The sequence below is a fragment of the Anguilla anguilla genome, chromosome 12, assembly GCF_013347855.1.
Source record: "Anguilla anguilla isolate fAngAng1 chromosome 12, fAngAng1.pri, whole genome shotgun sequence".
NCBI lineage: Eukaryota > Metazoa > Chordata > Actinopteri > Anguilliformes > Anguillidae > Anguilla > Anguilla anguilla.
In genome coordinates, this window is record NC_049212.1 from 21,209,450 (window position 1) to 21,231,746 (window position 22,297).

The following is a 22,297-nucleotide window of genomic DNA, read 5'->3' on the forward strand; positions in this document are numbered from 1 at the left end:
ATTCTTACCTGGGTTATATGGTGTATGCATGTTCGTCCTGGTGGCTTTAGAAGTACATAAGTCTTCACTTAGGCTATTCGTACCTTGCTTTGTTTTTCCTGTTAGAATTAGTTTGAATGCTAATACACAAGTACTGAAATATTTCAAAATTAGCTTCTGTTGTGTATAATTAAGTAAGATGCCCGGTATAATTTTTATCTAAGCAGTGACTCTAAATTCTGCCATAATAAGCGCTCTGTAATTTGTGTTTATTATTTTTCAGGAACACATGTTCAGTGGCATCAGAGTATATTTTAGAGACCCACTCTCCCCCCTGGTGTTATCTTGAATATCTCCTCTCTCTTTTCTCTTGCTCTGTGATTGATACTGTGCAGGCCCACTTTGGGCAGTACATGGCAGTAATTACACTCATCAGAGCTCCGGGCTGATGCCTGTACACAAGCAGCGGGCTCAAACGGCAGGAAGTGATTATCACCTGCAGGCTGCCTTTCCGCTGCTGTCACCTCAAACGGCCTCCGGGCCCCAGTTTCGGGTTCAGGACACGCCTTGGGATCTTGTGGGTGGGGAACGAGGGATTTACCGTGGAAGTGGAGGAGAGAAAGAGAGAGGGAGGAGGAAATCGTAAGGACAGATGGAAAGGGAAGAGCGCGTGGGGTGGGGGGCAGCAGGGAGCGGGGGCTAGGCCGAGGTTTCGACATCCACACCGGAGGAAGAGGCCTTCAGGAAGTGAGAGTAGGTGTGAGGTTGGCGGGGTTGGGGGGTGTGGGGGGGCTTGTGGTAGGAATGGAGGTCTTGAAGGAGGTGTTTGTGAGGAGACACCACTCTTAGAACACTGTCGTCCCACTCAGTCTCCTCCCAAAGTGGAAGAAGGAGGTCTGAAATTCCTCAGCCCAATGTAACTGGGTCAGATAAAAGATGGCCATTATGTTAAGTCTTCTTTACTCATCTTCTGTCTTCATTTCCCTGTCATTTGGCTCCTGTTTTAGTAAGAACCAAGATTTAGTTTACTTTTAAAAACTTTATTTAGTGATTTTTAAAAACTTTTAAAATGAAATATTACCTATGTTTATTAGCAAGTCAAAAAAAAAACAGCACATTTGTGGAAAGGAGCTACAGTCATGTTGTGTGTTATGTTAAGTAAAGTAAAGAAAATGTGTCAGAATTATGTGTTGTTCCTTATGGATAAAATAAATGTTCTTTGATTTACTCCCCCCCCCCGCCCTTTTCCATTGTCACCCACCCCAGCTCCCCTAACCCACACACTTACAGACTGAAGCCACAGGAGAGTTGAAGGACAAGTGTGTGATCTTACGTAAGACCCTGTGCTCTGTTCTGTTCTGTAGTCCTCTGCCAGTGCTTAGCACCTCTCTGGGATCCATTGTGCTCTGTCCTGGCTGGGCCGTGACTGGGAACCCTCTAAAAATAGTTAATCCAATGAGCAAACAGAATACCGCAGAAACCAAGCGTCCATTTTTAGCAACCCCCGGGTATTTGTGTCATGCACCGACACTCGCAATTCGTGTATCAACGTGTGTTTATACAGCGCCGGGCTTTTTCATAAATGCTATTTACCGCCATTTGTTTTGTCCAAACTCTTAAAAACAGCTCTTTGACAGGCGTGATTCAGAGGCAGCTCTTGCTAAATGGCGCCTGGGTTATGCCAGCTAACGAAATGACGTAAGGAGCGAGTGGTTCCTGTGTGATGTGGCGAAGTAGTGGCCCCTGCCAAATTCAGTCCTGCAAGTTCATTGCTTTCTCCAGGCTTGTTAGAAATATGTGGGGCGTGTTTAAGTTTTTTCTGTCCAAGGTTTGCGTGGGACAGAAACAGTCAAAATTATTGCTTCAGTTCAAAAATATAATAAAAGAATAAAGATGACAAATAAATCAATGCCAAGTTTGTCACACTTTGACTGCGACTATGTTTAATGGGATACAAGCTATTTAAGGGTCGTCTTTGGTAATGAATTTTCTCCAGTTTTACCTTTTTGCTCCTTTTATAATTGGTCAACAGGTGAATCCTCTTCATGGCAGTGCAGTTGGATTCAGTGCCTTAGGTTCTGCACCCCTGCTGGCCACGCCCTAATCTCTCCATGTCTTCTGCCTCTTTCAGATCATATGTTCATAGAAGATTATCTTGAAGATGATGAAGAACCACCTTCACGGCTCGGCTCTTGTCTTTCTCACCGTAAGCATCCTTTTAGTCTGCTGTGCGTGCATTTGCGTGTGCGAGCGTGCACGTGCGTGTGTATGTGCATGTGCATGCTCTTTATTCAGTGAGTGAAATTTTCTGGAGCCCAGAATAAATGCTCACTTTCCATCTGCAGTGTTTAGTGTTTAACGTCGTACATTTTCTTAATTTATTAAAACATTCATGATGAGATTCATTTGGACTGAGTCATTTATACAATGAGGTCTTGAGTGCTTTGAGGGAACTTGTGTCGTAGTTGCTAGTAGTTTCCTGTGAGATAATCATTCTCATTACAACCATACTCTGTCATGCCTTAACCAAGATAAGAGCCATTTCTCTCCCCTTCTTCATGTGTTAGATTTTTAAAATAAATTTATGGATTGACTGTTTTAGACTTCTTGTAGAAAAAGCTGAGGCCCGTATGTTGGTTTGAGTGTGCCTGGGTGAGACAGACAAAACCGCACTGTCATGACTCAGCGTACAGTGCCTCGCTTTCTTATGAACTCTGGTGCTGTGATCTCACACACTGGTCTCACACACACCAGGAATGTGGAGTCATTGGTTCAGGAGTGTTGAGTTGTCAATGTCACTTCACCTCATTGGTTCAGGAGTAGTGAGTTCTCTCTTAGTTGAGCTCATTTTTCCTGTAGAGCAGATTTTTTTCTTTCTCAATCTCTCCTTACCTCTCTCTCTCTGTCTCTCTCTCTCTTTCTCACTCACTTTGTCTCTCTCTCTCCCTCTCTCCCTCCCTCTCTCTCTCTGTCTTTCTCTCTCTCTTTTCTGATTGTGGTCAGTTCTGAGCCCGTAGCGCTGAGCTGTACCTCAGACTCCAGAGAGGTTTGGTTCTGTGCCCAGGACAGGTAGAGACCTGAGCACACAGCCAGGTCTCTCATACAGTATTTTCCCAGGGTGACTTGTGTCCTGTAGCTGACGCAGGTGCAGATCAGTACAGTATGAATACAAAACACAGTTTAAATACAAATGACCGTTTTTCCAAGAGTAGATACTGTCAGTCGCATTGCCATTCAGGAGTACTGCTGCACCTGTAATTCCATCAACTGGCTCGGTGCCTGAAGAGCTGCAAGCCCAGTCCTGGGTGGGTGTGTGTGTGTGTGTGTGTGTGTGTGTTTGCGTGCGTGTGCGCTGTGCCTGCATGTGTGTGCGTGTGTGTCTGTGTCTGTGTGTGTCTGTGTCTAGTGTATTCTGTGATGCTCAGTGTATTGTGTCTGTCAATGTGTGTGTCTGTGTTCAGTGTCTGTTCTGTGATGCTCAGCCTACTACATTTGCTTTCCTCCAGTTCCTTGGCCTGCAGGAGGCGCTGGAGACGCAGTGTGGGTGGGGAAAGGTCCTGACCAGCGAGGGGTGTGTCTGCCAGCAGTGCCCAGCGGGTCAGCAGCCCAGCAGGGTGAGAAGGAACGCCTCCCAGAATTCTGCTTTTCCTTCACCCCATCTCCCTCTATCTGCCCAGAATTCTGCTGTTTCTTCATCTTCATCTTCATCTCCCTCTGTCTGCCCTTTCTCCTCTCACTCCCTCCTTGACTGTCTCCCCACTGAACTTCTAGTGTCCTCTCACTTCATCATTTCCTGTCTTTACCTCCCGCTTGTTGGGTTTACCATCTATAGCATTTCCTCTTTCTCTCATTTATCCCCTTCTTTTCTCGTTCATCATTCGGTGGAGCCACTCTTCTCTCCCTGGTCTTTTCTTTCTGTTACCACCTGCTTGAACTCTCTTCAATATAAAATGATAAAATATATGTTTTTCCAGTTCATTCCAACAATCTTTATCTTGTTTTATCATGTGTCGTCGAACCCCAACATCTCTCAGCGTGCATGTGATTGTGGTGTGTTCGTTTTCATATCCCAAAGATGCTAATCACTGCAAACTGTTATGTCACCAGGCCTGCGGGCAAGCTGAGGGCCCAGAAGTGGAGGTGAAATGCCAGGCCTGTCCGGCAGGCACGTTCTCGGGCTCCTATGACTCCGAACTGTGTAGGCCCCACACCTCCTGTCCGGCCCTCAACCGCCAGCTCTTGAGCCCGGGCACCCCTGAGAAGGAGGCTGTCTGCGGAGAATGCCTGAGCGGGTAAGGCCCCCACCGTTTACCCCCGAGACAAGCGGTGACACGCGGTTAACCTCCCCAAAGTGCATCTGCCACAGGCGAGGGGGGGGCTGAATCATTTCCCCCTCGTAATACAGCCTTTCGTCACAGGCCTTCCATTTTAAACTTTCCTCCCCTCTCTTCTCCTCCCTCACAAAACGTGACCCGTCAGGCGTCCTTGCTGTTGCCCTGAGTTTTATATTGAATATTGTTGCCAGGCGTGATCAGAAAGGGCGGGGCTGTTGCCTAGAAAGGGCGGGGCTCTTGCGTAGAAAGCTGCTTAGCGTCTTGGAATGAGCTGTGTTTACGGATGGAAACAAAGAGAGGCTAAGTCCAAAACAACAGCAGCGCCAATGCAGCGGAATCCTTAACGCGCAAGGACGCTGTGATGACGTCAAAGAGCGGATTTACACTCGGGTGGCAAATACAAAGGATAAAGGAGCCAGGTGTGTGTTTGCAGGTTCCCACAGCCCTTCAGGAGTCCTTGGAGATGTTTTCAACCAGAAGTATCATGGCGTTATGAAAAGTGGCCTTGCTCCCCACGTTAGCAAAATTAATTTCATCTTCACTAGCCATCCATCAAGGCTAGCTGTGTCAGTGTGCTAAACAGTTTGGCTTGGTGACTGCCAAGAGCGTTCTCAAGCGTGTATTTCAAAAACTGTCCAACTTGTCCAAGTTGTCAGGGGAAAAAAAAACCTTGAATTGATGGTCCTTGAAATGAACATAATGATCCTTGAAATATCTGAATAGTCATGCCATGGAAAATATAAATCTCATTTGAGTGGGACCCCTGGATTGGAGCTGGAACTGGACCACCATAAATCACAACTGCAGTGCAGAAAAAAAGCCGCCTTCTCGTGACTGTTTTGTGGCTTTTCGGGTCAACCGGCAGATTGCATTGATTAACTCTGTGTGTGTGGGAGAGCCGTGGTGGCTGTGGTCTAAAACAGAGCCTGTTTCTCCTGCAGGTTCTACCCTGCTGCGAAGGGGGAGTCTTCCAGCCAGAGCTTGTGTGCCAGACGTGAGTGTGAGGCCACAAAATGGCTCCTATTTTACTCCCACAGTCTAGAAACCAAGAGCACACAGTCAGCTCTCAGCCTAGACATGATTAAGTACCCCTGGTTCCTCATTTAAATGGGTGGAGCCCTGTAGATATCTGATGTCAGGGGGCACCTGTAACACTGAACTGGTATTTGGATGTGAAGTCAAACATTGTATACGATGTTTGATATGGCGTTGGTTAATGCTACAGATGTGTAGTAGTTCAAGGACAGTAGCAGAGACGTGTTCTCCTTTGCCTTGACCGCTCGCCCCTCTCTCCGTCTCTCCGTCTCTCTGTCTCTCGTTCTGCGGCCGTCGCGGCAGTGTCCCCGGACCCGCTGGTGCGCGTGGCACGGAACGCGGCCTCCCGGGGGCCGGCGGCGAACGGCACCAGCACGCAGGGCCCCGAGGAGAAGAGCACAGAGTACGCCGTCTTCGCCCTGGTGCCCATCTTCTGCGTCATGGGCCTCCTGGGCATCCTCATCTGCAACACCCTGAAGAAGAAGGGCTACCGCTGCTCCGCTGACAAGGAGGGCGGGGACGAGGAGGCCGCCTCGCCGCAGAAAGAGGGTGAGCCGCGGCCCCCGCCCCCTCCCGCCCCCTGCTAGCGCGCCTAGCTTTAGCGTGTGACAGGCCCCATGCGATACTTCGTAAAGGGGTTCAGACCGTGCTGGAGAGAATGCTGGATTTTTCATGGAGACTCAACTGATTTATTATTTATTTGCTGGGCAACCCGTTCTCCAGCTTGACATTTCCCAGTTATGCAAGCAGCGGCTTCATTAGCTTAGCCCTCTTGGGATACCAGTCCTACACCTTCTCACGTCCTTATGTTCATTAACAGTGGCGCTGCACAACACTCCCATCTCCACAGGGCTGCAGAAATAGGAGGCGGCCCCTTGAGGGGGTGTATGGGATAGGAGACAGGGCGGAGGGGAGGGGAGGGGAAAGCTCCGGGCTCGGGTTACAGACGTGTGTCTCGGTGGCTTTGTCACACGGCCGGCCTGCTCTTCTCAGGTGCAGGCTGAGGCCCACGGGCCACGGCAAAGCCAGGACCCACGGCGGCTGCCGCGCTGCATAAAACACAACACGCCTTCCCGCCATCAGCCCCGGTCTGCTCCTACGCGCTTCTGCTCTGTTCTCTCAGGTCAACTTCTCCCAGAACGCATGCCACACACCCAAGCCCGTGTCTTCAAGGTAGAGCTAGACACCGTTTCGGTTGTGGGGGGTGAGAGGGTAAAATGGTTAGACTCAGGCCATTCTAAATGTGTTTAAATGGCGATTCACATAGATGGGTGTTCCCGTGTTCAGACCGGCTAATTCACTCTGTGCTGAGCTGTGAACTGAAAAGTTCAGTCGAGAAAGACCTGTTCTTAGCCGTGCCACGTCATGATGGCTTCCACCAGCCATTTTTCCTTTTCAATAAGGACAAAACCTGTAAACGCTGTTTCTAGCATACAAGAGGATTAAATAAATAAAAGGACTATAACATTAACTGGAAGAATAGACATCATATTTCTGCACATAGTCCACTTGTACAACATACATTTGCTGTAACGACAATGAGTCTAGTTAACTGGAACTATATAGGGTTTGGAAATGGGGACTTTCACCAACTGTTGTTCCAGGCAATAGGCCAACACACTCAGTCTTCGATGAATGACTGCGCACAGCATTCCTGTTGATTTACCTTACACCCACAAGATGCCTGTTTTTGTTTCGATACAGATATAACAATGGATGTATATGACGAGTCCCATTGGCATGTCAGATTAATGGCCTTCCTCATAATTTACTGCAGTCTCACTAAAGGTGTGTTACTACAGTTACCTCAGGGCATTTCACATCGCTCATGAGCCAAACCGGCAGTCTGCTCCAATGCCAGTCACGTATTTAAATAAACTGAGAAATGTCCATCCACCCATCCATTATCTAGCCTATACCCACTTATCCTGGCAGGGTCGCTGGGCTTTTTCTAGAAACTGATGATATTAGTGATATTTGGTGTGCTGTAAAATCAAGGAAGTGTTAAAATAGCTTTTAAACTGGGGCGTATGTGGTGCTTCAAATGTGGCCCATATGCAAAGGTGTATGTTTGCCTAGATGTCAGGCTCTACATTTAGTCTGAGGCCTGCAGTATGTTTGGGGTTGGGCCATGTGTGCTGATGCCTGTTCATCTGTACGTGAGCTTATTAGAGCTGGAGCCTTTGAGCCGTGCTTGCGGGACGCTAGTTCTGTTTTCGTTCCGTCCTTGTCTTGCGTTTCCAGCCTGCCCCTGTCTCGAGTGACTGTTTGTTGTGGAACCGTTCTCCAGTGCCAGCTCCCCCAGAACAGGACACTCCAGGCAGCTCGGCTTTCCAAAATCAATTATTCAGTCAAGTCGCATCACGTCTTTGGCCTGCTCCGTGTTTCCATCTCCGGGTGACATGCGCGCAGACCTGGACGTTCTATCTGTCGGCAGTGCTTGGTTCAGAAATCCCTACCCTGCCATGGATACACTTAAAGGGGCCTGATGGGGTCTGTGGTGGAGCTTGATGGGTTCTGTGATGGAGCTTGATGGGTTCTGTGATGGAGCTTGATGGGCTCTGTGATGGGACCTAATGACGTCCTGGGAAGCATGTCCAGCCAAAGCACTGGTTTTTTGTGCAGTGATTCAAAATTGGTTTTAAATAAAATTATTTATGTTTTTGACGTAATATGCATGCCTCGCATGATGTTTGACAGTTGCGGTGAGGATAGGCTGTGTGTTCACTGACGTATGGAGCTTTCTTCACTTCCTGTGATCCTCTCTCTTGCATCATGGGTAGGAGTGTCTCACGTGAACACAGAGCTAGAGGAGTTGTGGAGAGAATGAGCTGTCAAGGCCCAGAATAGCCTGTTCCAAATGAATATGACCTTAACTATTTTTGTCTTCTATTGGTAGGCTATAACTGTGGGCTTTTGGACAGATCCTTCTGGTCCATGCATCATATTGAGTGCGTTGTCATCTAGAATTTGAGTGCTTAATATTTGTTAGGGAAACCTGGCAGAGGCTTGAACACATACCCTGCCAAGAGCGGCTTTGCTTAGGAAATAACTCCATTATTATAATGTTATTGTTATGTGATCTTATGTGATGCGAAAGTTGTTAAAGATCTTGTCTGTGGTGTGGTCTGGATTGGTCTGTTGTGGGTCTTGGTTGGGGCTTGGCCTGCTGAGCATGGACTGGGTTTGGCCTAGGTTTGCTTTGAGTTTGGTCTGGGTCTGGCCTTGTTTGTGAGGAGGATATGCTGCAGAGGAACACTGATACAGAGGAACACTGCAGTTAAACTGAATAAATGTGAGAGAGAGACGGGAGAGAGAAAAAAGGGGGAAAGGGAGAGGGACAGAGGCAGGAAAAGAAAGAGAAGGACAGATGATGATATTCATTTTAGTAGTACTATCTATAATAAAAGTATAATCCCCATTATTAGTTTGCCTGACATGCATTGTGCTATTAATATTATATAAGCACTTTGGCAATACAGGACTTTGTGTTTATCATGATGATAAGGGTGATTTGCATTAGAATTTTCTTGGGATTTGTGTTGAATTGGAATATTCTGGGGAGAGGGGAGGAGGGGTAGGGGCCCTGCCCATACCGCAGGCCCTGTTCACAGCCTGTATTTCACTGTTAGCCACTCCCACTCCCCCAGAGGCGGGGCCAGCCCGAGCCCCCTTCCACCCTGGAGACGCTGTCAGAAATGTGGACATCTATCCAAACTGCCTCAAATAACAATACAGCCTCCCGCTGACATTCGCTGCACGGCCTGTGCTCCGGTCCAGTCCTGCACTGACGCTGGTTGGGTGGTTCAGCGGGACGGGGGTGGATAGATCACACTCTTCCCTGCGTCACTGGTTCCCTCAAAAAAGCTGGCGAGAGGCCTTCCCCTAAAGCTGGCTTGTGTAACTGCTCTTCTGTGTTCACCCGACACTGTGCTGTACAGGGCCCTGGCAGGTGGTGGTGTGTGTGGGCCAGCGGGACCCGGTTCGGGCCGGCTGGCGGGGGCTGGTGGGGGGAGTGCCCAGGCCTGTCTCAGAAACACCTTGCTGCTGAGATCCGGTCTCCAGAGAACCCGAGGGAGCCTGAGAGACGGAGCTGTTGCTGCGTCCCATAGCGGTGTAATGCGATTGTGAAATGGCGGGTGGCTATGCTAGCGGTCCTCTGCACTGGCGGTAGGTAGATGGCCGTGCTGTAGCTGCGGAGGCGACAGGGTTGTGCTCCATCGCTTTGAAACTCAGGAAAGCTTTGAAGTGTGAGCGCTGGCCAGTTCAGGTGACTGTTCCTGACAACCCATTTATATATATAGCGTGTGTGTGTGTGTGTGTGTGTGTGTGTGTATGCGTGTTTGAGGGAGAGAATGAGAGAGATATAATGATTAAGAGAAACAAAAGTTTTTGGATAACAATTCAGAATACAAAGTGAGCACTTTGGGGAGGGGAGGGGGAGGGGCCAGCTAAAGGCCTGAATAGAAGCTCCAGCTGACTGAGCTGTTCTGCTGCTCCCATCTGCTGTCCTCTGGAACTGTGGGAAGGGCCTGGTTGCCATGGAGACCTTGTTCTCGTACACCAGGTCCTCCAGGTCTGGCTCTGAATAGACTGACAGAACATGTTCACAGAGCTACTGCTGCTTCTCAGATTGAGCTAGCATTGTCCTCTGAATTAGAAACGCATGGGGAATGTATGACTTCCAGGGGTTTATCATCATAGTGTTTTCTGAGTGGCCACAACGAACTAAAACTTTTTAAACTTAATGAATTCCAACATGCTTTTTGAAAAGATAATCAAGATGATGATTTTAGGTTCCTGTTGGGACTAGTGTTAAAGGATGGTAAAGAACTTCACCTGGGGAAATTTAGTTCATACTATTTAAGTTGAGTACCTAATGAGACATCCCAGTATTGATGATTGATATTTAATGTGGCTTTTCACCCAAGCACTCATTGTGTTGAAGGTACAGGCACAAGACGGCGTTGATGTTCTTCATCTGAAAGCCATTAGCACTCTTCTAAAAGCTGTATCCTCCTGAGACCTGTCAGAAAAATCTTAAGTAGCCTATTTAAAAAACTTTTTTGACATAATTCAAGTGTCTTGGACGACAAAACACGTAGCACTATGAATATTTTCTTGGATGTAATTTATTTTATATTCATGTAATGTCTCTTGTAGCCTAGGTTTTAGCACAGTAGAATACATGGTTCTTGAAGTTAAGAAGACTTGAGACTCATGTCCCTTACAGGGGACAAAAATGAATTTTCGGGTCTTAGGACGATGTATGGTGGACAGTGGATGGACACTAGGCTGTCCCAAAAAGTTCTGAGCAACACTATGCCATTCACGTTACAGCAATATGATGACGTTCTTGCAGCTTTCTCGAGCCTGTTCTTCTGTGTCTGGCAGGTAATACTGGTCCGTTCACTGTGGATGACCCCAATGAAGACACCATTGGCGTGCTGGTGCGCCTCATCACCGAGAAGAAAGGTACACCCAACCTCCTGCACCACCCATTTCTTCACAATACCATAAAAAAACCCCGGAACAGTGTCTCGAAAGCAGACTGTGGCTTCTGCAAGCCTTAAAATTCCTTTTTACATTGTGCCTATTCAGATTTTTTTGTAAATCGCGCTCAGGAAAGATTGTTTTCCATGCGTCATATCGCCATTAACTTTCCAGGAAACACTTTTTGTATTGCATCACCTTCAGCAAGTTTTGAAAATACTTTGTCACTGAGCAGTGAAATATTGGCAGTACACATCTGATGATGCAGGCTTTCTATTCATGTATCCAATGCAAAAATGCAAAATGGAGGAGGTTTTTTCAGTGTGAGTGAGCTAGTTGAGCAAGTGTGTGTGTGTAATGAGTGAGTGTATGTGTGTGAGTGTGTTTATGGATGTGTAAGTGTGCCTGTGCCTGTGAGTGTGTTTATATGTGTGTGAATGTGAGCGTGTGTGTGTTTATGCCTGTGTGTGTACATGTGTGTGTGTCTGCTCTGTGTGTTTTATACACTTGGTTGTAAAGTGTGTGTTCTTTGTTTCAGAGAATGCCGCAGCTCTGGAGCAGCTTCTCCTGGATTATGAGAATAAGCAGATATCCATCAGCAAAGCGCCGTCCATCAAGTGAGAATCTTTCACTACGCACATTATCCACAGTCACACAACCTGCCTCCAGGGTCCTTTACCGTCAACAACTCCATCACATAACGCTTTAGTCCTCATGGACGCCTGAGAAATATGGATATGGATGCCAAATAGGTGGACTATTCCAGCCCTAACAATGTTGCCATTGACCCAGTAAATTACTAATTAAATTTAAATCAGACATTCATTTTTTGTTTGGTGCCTTACAACTTTCTCTGTCCTCAAGCACCCCCAAGCACCGACCCCTTTTACAGACAGAGCAGCACCCCTAGTTCCTGCGTCCATGAAGGTTACTGAAAAGATTCCTGGTAAAGTGACTTATATAAGTTTGACAGTATTCACTGTGGTGAAACACAGATGTGATTACTACTTCTTCAAACTCTTTGTCACTGAGACCAGTGACTCCTTGCAATGACGTCATTGGCAGGAGGGAGGGCTGACCCCCTGATAACCAATCAGACTAACTGAATAGTCACCACGGTAGCCAAGCGGAACCACAGACTAGTGGTCCTTGCTACAGACAGCAGTGGAAACTTCACCCGTACTGCGTCACAGTAAAAATGGCGTCAGTTACGCGCGGGTCAGGCGGGGCTTGGCGTCCTCGGCGGTCAGGCCGACGCCCGCGTGTATAACACCCGGCCGGTGCAGCTGCACTTCCTGCCCGTCACAACACGGTGCCTCCTGAAGGACGTCCAAGGTCGGCCGGTGAGCGCGCCAGCGCGTGATTAAGGCGGTATTCACAGCCTGTCAGGCTGGGAGTCAACAGGAATGCACACATTCCTGTCCAGTGAGCTGCTGATGTACAGCCCTGCTCTACTGGCAGCTGTCCCGCACTTCCAGAAACTGGCTCTGATGAACCAGTTTAACGCTCGTGTGTACCAATGTCCACTGGATGGTGCCGTTAATTAAATTGTTTGGAAAATCGATTCTGCCACAGAACATTTTGGCCCCGTCAGTGTTTCTGAAACACTGAAAACAGCGAATCCCAAAGCATATTAAGTTCTATAAGAATGAAAGGCGGGTAAAAAAAAAAAAAATAAGGTGAGAAAATGCCCGGTGTGGAACTGTAATATTTGAGAAAAGTAGAGTGTGGGCCTGGATTTCTTTTAATTCTGGTCATTTCCAAGTCTGACTCATCAGCGTTTTGCAGTGCATATTCAAGGGATGGAACAGAGTCTCAGCTCTACTGAAATGGTGGAGTGTCGTTGCTGTAGCGCATTGCTGTGACAGTGCTAAAAATAAACTGGTCTGCTGTTCATATTTTGCATTCCATGGTGTGTGAGCCTATTTGTGTGTGGTACCTCTCGTGATCCCGCCCCTTCGCACCCCTCACCTAAACCCCCCCACACCCCAACTCTGTGGAAAGTCTGTTGAAAACCTGCAGTGTCAGAGCACTTGCATAATGGCCTGCCCATTGTCTCTTTGTGTGGGACAGAAAAGAGCCAGAATTGACCCCCGGATGAAAAATAACCGGCCCTAAAACATTTCTAGAACTGAACCAGCGTGTTCAGCACAGAGCACGTTCAGCACAGAGCGCGTTCAGCACGAGCATGGAGCTTCACCCCAGCTGGAATTCTAACCCAGGACACCTTTGATTTGAGCGAGTTAGCACTGCCACACACCACTCACTTAAGGTGCCCTGGGTTCGAATCCCAGCTGAGGTGAAGCTCCATGCCTTGAGTGCATTGCTGTGGGCTTGAATTCCTGCAAAATGAAGTGTTTAAACAGATGTGCTGTTAGAGGCATGATGGATTCATCAGTGGGTGGGGTGCGGGTGGGGTGTACTCTGTAGCACATTAATACAACAGTTGTCTAGCTGAAGCTGCCAAGGTTGTGTTCTGGTTGTGTACACTCGTGGGTCAAACGTGTGCCTCTTCGGTCCTGGGTCACCTGACACTCCTGCCCCCTGCCTCTCCTCCCGCAGGTTCCCGGTCCTGCCCCATCTGCCCCATCAGTTCCGCTCCCTGCCCCGTCTCTGCCCCCACCAGCACCACCTCCACACCATCAATGGGCTGGCCCCCAAGGCGGGCCACTGCTGCTCCCGCTGCAGCCAGAAGAAGTGGCCCGAGCTCCTGCATCTGCCCGTCGACACGCGGAAGACCACCGCCCCCAGCACCAAGGCCCCCCTGCCCGGAGAGGTCACCATCCTGTCTGTGGGAAGGTCAGAAACGGCTCCCTTCTCCCCTGTACAACGGGTCACAGCTCTGAGCGTGTGCAGAGTGATGTCACCCTCGTTTGGTCCCACCCCTTTTGTAGAGAACTGAAGACGTACTGGTTCCCTGTACTGTCTGTAAGGGCTGTGAACCTGGAGTCACCACCCACATGCATGACTTTCAGCCATAATTGCAACACTGACAAGCCCTTAAATAATAATACTTTATCCGATAATTCGCCTCCTTTAGGCTGTTTTATATCAGAAATGTCTGTGTACGCCATGAGGACTAAATGTCCTGTATTCACATCCCAGAACTTTCATTCAGTTGGATCTGTTCTCACAGCACCAGCACTCTCCTTTTCTGTGGTGTTGTATGAAAAATGTTTCCTTCAGGAAAGGGTCATTTTTTCACTGGTTATTTCATGACTGACAGGTGAAGTCACTGGGTTTTTAAATGTTGATGGTGTGGACACATCATCTTGTGTTCGGGGCATGGAATCGGTGCCTTTCATACCTCTGATGGTGGCTCTAAGTGTCAATCATACCTCTGATCGATGGACAGGTTCCAGGTGGCCCAGATTCCAGAGGCGTCCACATCCCTGGAGCTGACCCCGCCAGAGTCCAGCGACACCGACTCGGTGGACACCTCCCACGCGGAGGCGGCGGACGAGCAGTCTCTCCTGGGGATCTCCTCCATCTCCTCCTCCTGCGGGTGGACCAAGAGCAAGCAGGAGGTGAGCGTCACGTCCGCTACGTCCCAGACAAACAATCGCAGCAGGAACTGAGGCAGCCCCAGGCTGTGGGCCTTTCCTGTTCCTCTGACTGGAAACTGTGTGAAGTGTGCATGAGGAAGTTCCTGAGCCTGAGATTTCTCTACTGCTGGTCATGTACCAGTTACATTAAAACTGAGTGACTCAATTCTTCATTGACACACAGTGTATAGGCTTGAATATTGTCTCTCAAGCACACACACACACACACACGCACACAGTAGTGGTATTATTCTTGGTGCTGGCCTAAAGGTAGTTTGAGTGTTAACCTCTGCCACATACTGAAGCAGTTTATGCTGAAAAGCTTTTCAATTATTTCAGGACCGAAAGTTTGTCATAAGGCTTGGAGAAACCAACCTGGTCATCTGAAAGGTAACTGTCATTATGGGAATTCATTGGTGGTGGTTGGTGCTGGTGCTGGGTAGCTTAGTAAATGTAATCAAGGAGCTTAGCTATACAATACTGTAGTTTCTTTTTTTTTAATTTTTTTAAAAAACTAGAATCCTACTTAAAATAGTCTTGAAATATTCATATAAGAATATGTACCTGCCAAAATATTACTGTTGATTAATATTTTTGTATGTGCAAGAGTACATACCTAATTATTATTATTATTATTATTGTTATAAATATACTAATAATTAGTCGCCCTGTTCAACATGGTTTTATGGCCCCTCCATATATTCAGGAATTACTCTGAATGAGCGGAGCTGTTTTTGTTTTTCTATTTCTTGGGGGACTACCAGGAAGCACCCACTGTGTGTACACTCCGATTAATCAAGGCTTTCCACCAATCTGAAGACTGCTGAGACTCAATGAAATATTAATGACCTCTCACACTGCTTTTATTTGCAGCACTGTATAGTTTTTAAATGGATACATTCAAATAGATACATCTTGGACAAGAATGATATTGGATTATGCAGTGTGGTTGTAGTTTTGTGTACAGCACTGCAGTTGTAGATTTGTGTACTGCACTGCAGTTGTAGTTGTGTGTACAGCACTGCAGTTGTAGTTGTGTGTACAGCACTGCAGTTGTAGTTTTGTGTACAGCACTGCAGTTGTAGGTTTGTGTACAGCACTGTAGTTGTAGATTTGTGTACAGCACTGCAGTTGTAGATTTGTGTACAGCACTGCAGTTGTAGTTTTGTGTACAGTACTGCAGTTGTAGATTTGCGTACAGCACTGCAGTTGGAGTTCTGTGTACAGCACTGCAGTCGTGGTTTTGTGTACAGCACAGCTCTAGGCCTCCATTGCAGAGAGCCCCAGATCATGGCTGTAGACTGCTGCACCTTGTGTCTAGTGCAACACATTCTTACGTGTCAGTCAAAAGAGCTGCAGTGTGGTTGCATAAGCAAGGACGAGCCTATTATCTCCTCTCTGCACTCATACACTCCTCTCCTGCTTTCTTTATCTCTCTGTATATCTTCATTCCCTCGCACCAACAGGACAAAGGAACTATGCCAACAAAAGCCTCATACGCACACACACACACACACACACAGGTGATAAATATGTCAGGAAAGGGTTGACTTTACTCCCATCCAGGAGTAATTCTGTACAGGAGCAGTTCGTTCCTGTACCCCATTGTATTTTCACAGACCAGAACTTTTGCTCTCAGCACTTCTGTCGTCCTGGAAACCCTTCCAAAATGGAGGCATAATTTAGGGGTTTCATTAAAAATGCCGAATACCCTCTCTGACACTGGTTCGTTTATCAGGGTGTAATGGGGGAGGGTGGGTGTGTGGCCAATGGGTGCTGACTCTGAGGAAAATGGCTCCCTTTTTGAGGGATTTCAGTGTCACACCGCACCCATTTTCTCAGAAATTCACCGTTTCCTTTGTTCTTTTTTCCTTCCTTCCTGTTCTTTTTCACTTCCCTTCTGCTTCCCAAGGCCTTGTGTTAGAGGGCATGTTTGCATAAGTACTTCTAAAGAGAACAGTTTCAGTATATTACTCTTTGCATTCAATGGAGCCCATGAAAATCACTCCTCACTGTAATGATAAAAGGCACTACTTCCATTTGAAAGCCTATTTCAAATGCTAGGCTCAGAATCCTAATTTGGCAGTGACCTTTTCTCCTCTGATCACCGCTCCTGGGCAATCTGTTGCAGTTCGGTGCTCTGGCCACAGAAGGTACTTTTCAACCCTGAAACGAGCCCATTTCAGACAGGCACTTATAAGGCAACTGTGTCACACAGACCACAGTCCACTAAAAAAGTGCCTTAATAGGTTTACTCAAAATTAGGAAAATTCTAATTTGCATCTCCTCGTTACCTTCAGACCTGGCGGATGGCAACATGGGGCTTTTATGCGCGAGCACACCCTACAGCTGGCGGTCTTGCCACTTTTTTAGGGTAGTTTAGCACCGTCTAATGAGATATTAATCCCCTGGGTTGGCTTCAGAAGAACCTACTGCCCTGGGGATGTTTCCAGCACAAAATGGTCGCCTGAAAGGGGGTGACTCCGCCTCCTCCCCTGCCAATCACATCTGAGTAATTCGCACCTTTCTGTTTGGCACTCACCGTCCTTTCTCTCTCTCCCCCCCACAGGTCAACAGCTAATCGGGGAAAGAAGGCATGCTGGGAGATGACAGTCTCACTGGGCAGTGTGGGCGAGCGATGCGGGTGAAGAGCGTCCGGAGAGCGGACCCCCAAAAGTCACAGGCCTAGAACCCTGGGGGAGGGGTTCCCCTGGCTGCACCCTGCAGTCTGTTAATTGCATATTTATTACACTATAATTATCATAATAATGAGCAATGAGCTTCTATTTCAGAAGCTGAGACAAGAAAATAAAAAAGCAATATTACCTGCTTTGTTAGTGCTTCCAAATCACAGTAGTCAGGGCTTTGGCCTGTGGTAGTGAACTCTAAACTACTGTAGGAGAAAAAAGATCACTACAGACAGGAAACCCTGCATGCCAGCCAGCTCTCCCTAGTATTACAGAAACAGATCTGAGACCTTTGTCTTTCAATCATGGTTTTTTTTTTTTTTTTTTTTTTTAATGAAGTTTTAGCCACTTGACCTTTTTTGAATTCCGATCATGACCAGCAAAGTAGTGGACCTATACACAATGTGGAATGTAATTTAATACTGGTTATAATACAGTTTGTGTTGAGGAAACATTTGTTATACAGGTTTCTTTTCATTTGAACAAACTGAGATCGACCGAGACCTATTAGGATATATCGTCATTTCATTTTCCTTTCTTCACACAGCATAGAATGGCTTTCAGGTGAAAACAGTACTTTTTATTTTCATCATCTCTCTTAAACGCACAAGCTGTACTGTAATGTACTGTACATATGTTCAGAGGGTGTTGAAGACCAGCTCCACTTTTTATTGAAACTGTACTGTATCGGGGGGGGGGGGGAAATACAGGGTGTTTGTGCTTGGCATTAGTTTGCTGTGTCCCAGTGTTTCCAACCAGGTTGTTTTGGGTATAGGATGATGGCATGCTGTTGCTTGGCCTGGGACTTCCTCTTTCCATGTGTATTCATCTCAGACTTTGATGTCACTTCCTGTCCTGTGGTGCCACAAAGTTGCCAGGCAGTTACTCAACTCAAGCACAGCCATCAAAGCACATGATTTCATATTTGTAAACCTCCCAAAGTTGTGTTGTATTGTAGGCTGCTGACTTGTACAAGAAAAGGCATATCCCAGAAATTCGTAAATAAAAATATTTATTTTAAAGATCACTTGCGTGGCTTAAATGCAGTGTGCTGTTAAAGCAGCATAACAGTAGTTTATCATACTTTATCCCCCACGCAATATGGCTATAGTATTAACTAGGAATTATTGGTTGATGGCTTGACCCTTTCATGTAAACAAGTCATTAGGGTATTCCTCTGTCTGAGAGAGACTGGGGTCTTTGGGCACAGTGGGTTGTTAAACATTTCTACTGGACAAAAAATTAATTCAGAAGTTCCAAACATTAATGCTACACACATCTTTGAGGTCCCCACTAATGCATCCAGCCATGCGTGGGTGTAGTTACGAGTGTACCACAGAGGACTCTGTGGGCAGTTTAATGGCATTATCTTGCTTCTGTCTGACCCATCACAGCCCTCTGTTGCAGTGTTGTTCTTGTGGCTTAGGGTTTATGCATCTGAGCCTACCTCCATTCTAGCTGGCAAAGTGTAGGTTTTGACCCAAGCACAGTACTGTACAGTTTGTGCAGATCTTAATGATAAACTGTCAGCACAGGAATAGCTGTATCTTAGCCCTGCTCGAGGTCGTCACATATGTAGGAAAACCGAGGCTAGCTTTAAAACCAGGAGAGGAAACTTAAGTTTCTCTGCTCGGTTGTCAACGCACACGTACGAACTTACCGACACCCAACTGATGTCAGTTCCACTTCGGAGCACTTAAGATCCATCATTTTCTGGTACTTGGAGATATGTTTACTTGATACACTCTTACCTAAAACTGAGTGTGAAAATCACATTGTCATATGATTTACTATTATTATAGTAGTATCTCCAGTAGTTTTGGCTTAACTAGTAATTATATCTGACTGTTTATGTCTCATTCCCAACACTGAAACACATTTGTTTTTTTAGTATTTTGTTTCCTTCCTTATTACTTGTAGCAGAAAGGCGTCAGACATTGCCACTTCATTGTGGCATCACTATTTTGTTATGATGGTTTACATTAACATTTTACATAGTGTGTCATTTTTGTATTTTGTATGTTTGCAATTCAGTTATGGAAGATTATCAATTTGATCCTATTTATTGGTTGGACATTCCCATGCGTTTTCTCTCATTTCTTTTAAATGTTATTAATTGAAGTGTTGTGACAAAAATGAACTCAACTCTCCAACCTTATAGGTTCTTATTTATTATATTCCATTTCAGTGATATTTGTACTCTTTAAATAAAGGAGCAATTTATTTTAATTTGTCTCGATTTATTTCTTGCACCCTTAAAGGAATTTAGATCTGCCTCTTTTTCGCACTTTTTAATAGATTAGCAAATATACAGGTAGAAGTTTCGTCTGTTCCTTGATACTGAGACAAGCAGACTAGGATTCTAGCCAGAGATATACTGTATTTGACCACGTCACTACAAAAGAGCCCTTTTGTGATGTACCAAACCTGTCCAGCAAACTTCTATGGTCTATCATAGGAATGTCCAGGACAGTGTACATAGACATTATGTGCACATTCAATATTATTTCGTGACATTAAGTAACGCTGGGCACAGAAAACTGATATAAAACGTGTTCAGTTTTGCATGTGTACAGGCCTGTAGCACCTCCTCTTCGTAATTAAAAGTGGTTCTCCAAATATTGTTCCGAACGTATTTAAAAAGTAAATATACGTAATATATACATTTTGTTGAATAACAATGAATATTTATCCAACAAAAATGTCAGATCCCATACTGACTCCCAGCTCCCCACCGTAAACGTTCACAAGTGCCAGTACTCAAGGGCAAAGTGACCTCATGAAGAACCCTTTTCAAGTCCTGGTGCTACAGCAGATAATCTCGGCAATCAAGACATGACTGCCCTCTAGTGAGATACTTACCACACCACAGCGGTTCGATTGTAGCCAGGTATTGTACTTCGATTTTTATTTTCTACTTTGCCTTCGTGTAATACTTGTTCCACGCCGTTGTGTCGTTTGTTTGGTGCATTATAACTACTGTGAAGCTAATATCTTGTTCACCTCAACGGCAAGTGCTGTGAAAGCAATCCTTGAAGTTTTCGCAAACCATTAATTAACAGACACAGTTAAAGTGAGTTGAGCTAAAGCTTTCTAACTTAAGAATATAGTGAACTGGCGTCAATGTCAATGCCTGGCGCAAACCATCAACCTGGGCGAGTAACCTACATGGAGATTAGTGACTGAAGGGGTGCGTGCGTGCGAAAGCAGAAAAATGACGGACAATACGAGCTGACGTGTGACGCTCAGAGAAAAACACATAAGGACAACAGGGTCACAGAAGTCGTTTAAAAGTTCAGTTTCGATGGTGTCGATGGCTTGAAGAGAAGGGCTTTATTTATTTCCCCCAGAAGAAATAAATTATTTGAACATTGTTTCTTACACAATTCAGTAGGTGTAGCTTTCCAAATACCAAACAATGCAATAGAAATAGGCATTATGTATCCACGACTTAATTTGTAAAGTAGTATTTGTATTTCAAAGTGTGTGAAGTAAGCCTACGTTATTATATTGTTCACTTTAATATTTCTGTAGTTTAATATTATTTTATGATAAAATGTATTCTTATTGTTGACGAGTTCACGACTAACCATAAGAACCAGAATTACCACTGATTTCATTTTAATGAGTTATACAATTTCTCTGGTATTTGGAAAAATGCAGTAACCACCTCCCTGACTGATTTCAGATTTCAAGTACTGCATTTATGCTTTTAAAGAGGGTGGAAGACATCAGTCGATAAGTAAGCAAGCGAACATAAAAATTGTTTATCACGTTAAAATGCTCTAACAAAAATGTAAGAAATAAATTCAAGATGGGTAACTTCCAAAAGTCTAATGTAAAAAAGAATACCCAAAACATTAGAACAAATCACTCACAAAGCATTAAGAATGCCAGCTGATCACATCACAAGCTAACATCCACATACCTACAAAAGATAAACGTTCTATTACTCATAATACTAATAACATAGCTTTGATATTTTTAAACCAGAGAAAATAAAAACATTCTATATGAAATACCAAGTATTATCTATTTCCTTCTGTATTCTGTAAAATGTTATGAAGACATCAACATTGTGTCCTAGTATTTATGACATCTATAGGCTCATTAGACATCCTTAGACCTCTGGGACTCTTTCTAACATTGTGCATATTTATATATTCATTTACAGAGGTGAATGCATATACTCCAAATTGAGATTAATTATCTTCCTCGGTAATACAAAAAGCACAATCAACCCCAGGAATTGGTCCGTTTAGGCATTAATGACAGTGATTCCAAGATTTGTGAGAGAAAGAAGCATTGATCACGTGATGATCAAATGTGTATCCAATCATGACTGTGAGAATGAATATCACAGACAACAGAATTGCATTGTTTGAACAATTTCTCATTCCAATTTTTTGCAGTCTAATATTACACATATGAATGGGAGCTTCTGTTGTTCATTTGAGGGGGCTGACAGAAGATGACATTAAGATATTTTCAGTTTAAAGTCAACCTATTTCACCAGTTAAAAGAGCATTCTGTTCCTTTTCACACACAACAGAGAAACTGATATAAATGTCTCACCCACAGATATTTCCATTTAAAAGGGCATTCAACACAAAACAGGCTGCCAGACTCAAAATGTTTTCTGTTGTGAAATGAATATTTGTTTCCCTGAACAATATTTCTGAGCAGATTATTTATTCATGCCATCCTTTTTACTTCCCACATGTAAATTCCAAAAGTGAGGAACCAGTTTGAGCTTGCAGTGGATGAGTTGGCATTGCAGGAACTGGCATGTGTTGAAATGTTTCATTTTCTGTTAGCGATATTTGTACTACTCGTATATAGCCCTATCGATCAAGGGTATGCAACCTTACACACCAGCTCAACCAGCTGAGCGGCCTGCACTCCCTGTCATCCAGGTGAATGGTTCTTGCTTGTACCAACCACAGAGTTTATCCACCCTCGCTACCCAGTGGTGGAACAAACTCCTCCTTCATCTATGAACCACTCGATCATTGCCCATCTTCCGCCATGGTCTGAAGACACATCTCTTCAGACTGTACCTGGAGTAACTATCACTACTCTGCAGGGCACTCCCAATCTAGGATCGTTCTTATCACTTATCACATGATTCCTTCTAATTTGTTCCTGTAGCTCTTCATGCTACACTTGTATCTCCATCCAGCACTTATACTGCACTTGTATTGTTATCTTGATGTTGTAGCAC

At 45.4% G+C, this 22,297-nt stretch overlaps 1 protein-coding gene across 7 annotated transcripts in view; it reads left to right on the plus strand.

Moving 5' to 3' along the window:
• Nucleotides 1-19,302, plus strand: part of relt (RELT TNF receptor) — a 32,905-nt gene extending 13,603 nt beyond the window's left edge. For 4 of the 7 annotated variants that reach the window (XM_035386416.1, XM_035386413.1, XM_035386410.1 and 1 more), the window contains 11 exons: nt 2,111-2,185; nt 3,486-3,593; nt 4,087-4,271; nt 5,255-5,307; nt 5,652-5,897; nt 10,743-10,823; nt 11,380-11,458; nt 13,404-13,640; nt 14,197-14,368; nt 14,726-14,776; nt 16,956-19,302. In XM_035386416.1, coding sequence (XP_035242307.1) covers nt 2,141-2,185; nt 3,486-3,593; nt 4,087-4,271; nt 5,255-5,307; nt 5,652-5,897; nt 10,743-10,823; nt 11,380-11,458; nt 13,404-13,640; nt 14,197-14,368; nt 14,726-14,773 — 1,254 coding nt within the window. In that variant the 5' untranslated portion in view covers nt 2,111-2,140 and the 3' untranslated portion in view covers nt 14,774-14,776; nt 16,956-19,302. Of the gene's footprint in view, nt 1-1,168; nt 1,313-2,110; nt 2,186-3,485; nt 3,594-4,086; nt 4,272-5,254; nt 5,308-5,651; nt 5,898-10,742; nt 10,824-11,379; nt 11,459-13,403; nt 13,641-14,196; nt 14,369-14,725; nt 14,777-16,955 lie in introns of those variants that run through there. The other 3 variants (XM_035386411.1, XM_035386412.1, XM_035386417.1) reach the window with 3 other exon arrangements.
• Nucleotides 19,303-22,297: the final 2,995 nt, after the last annotated feature.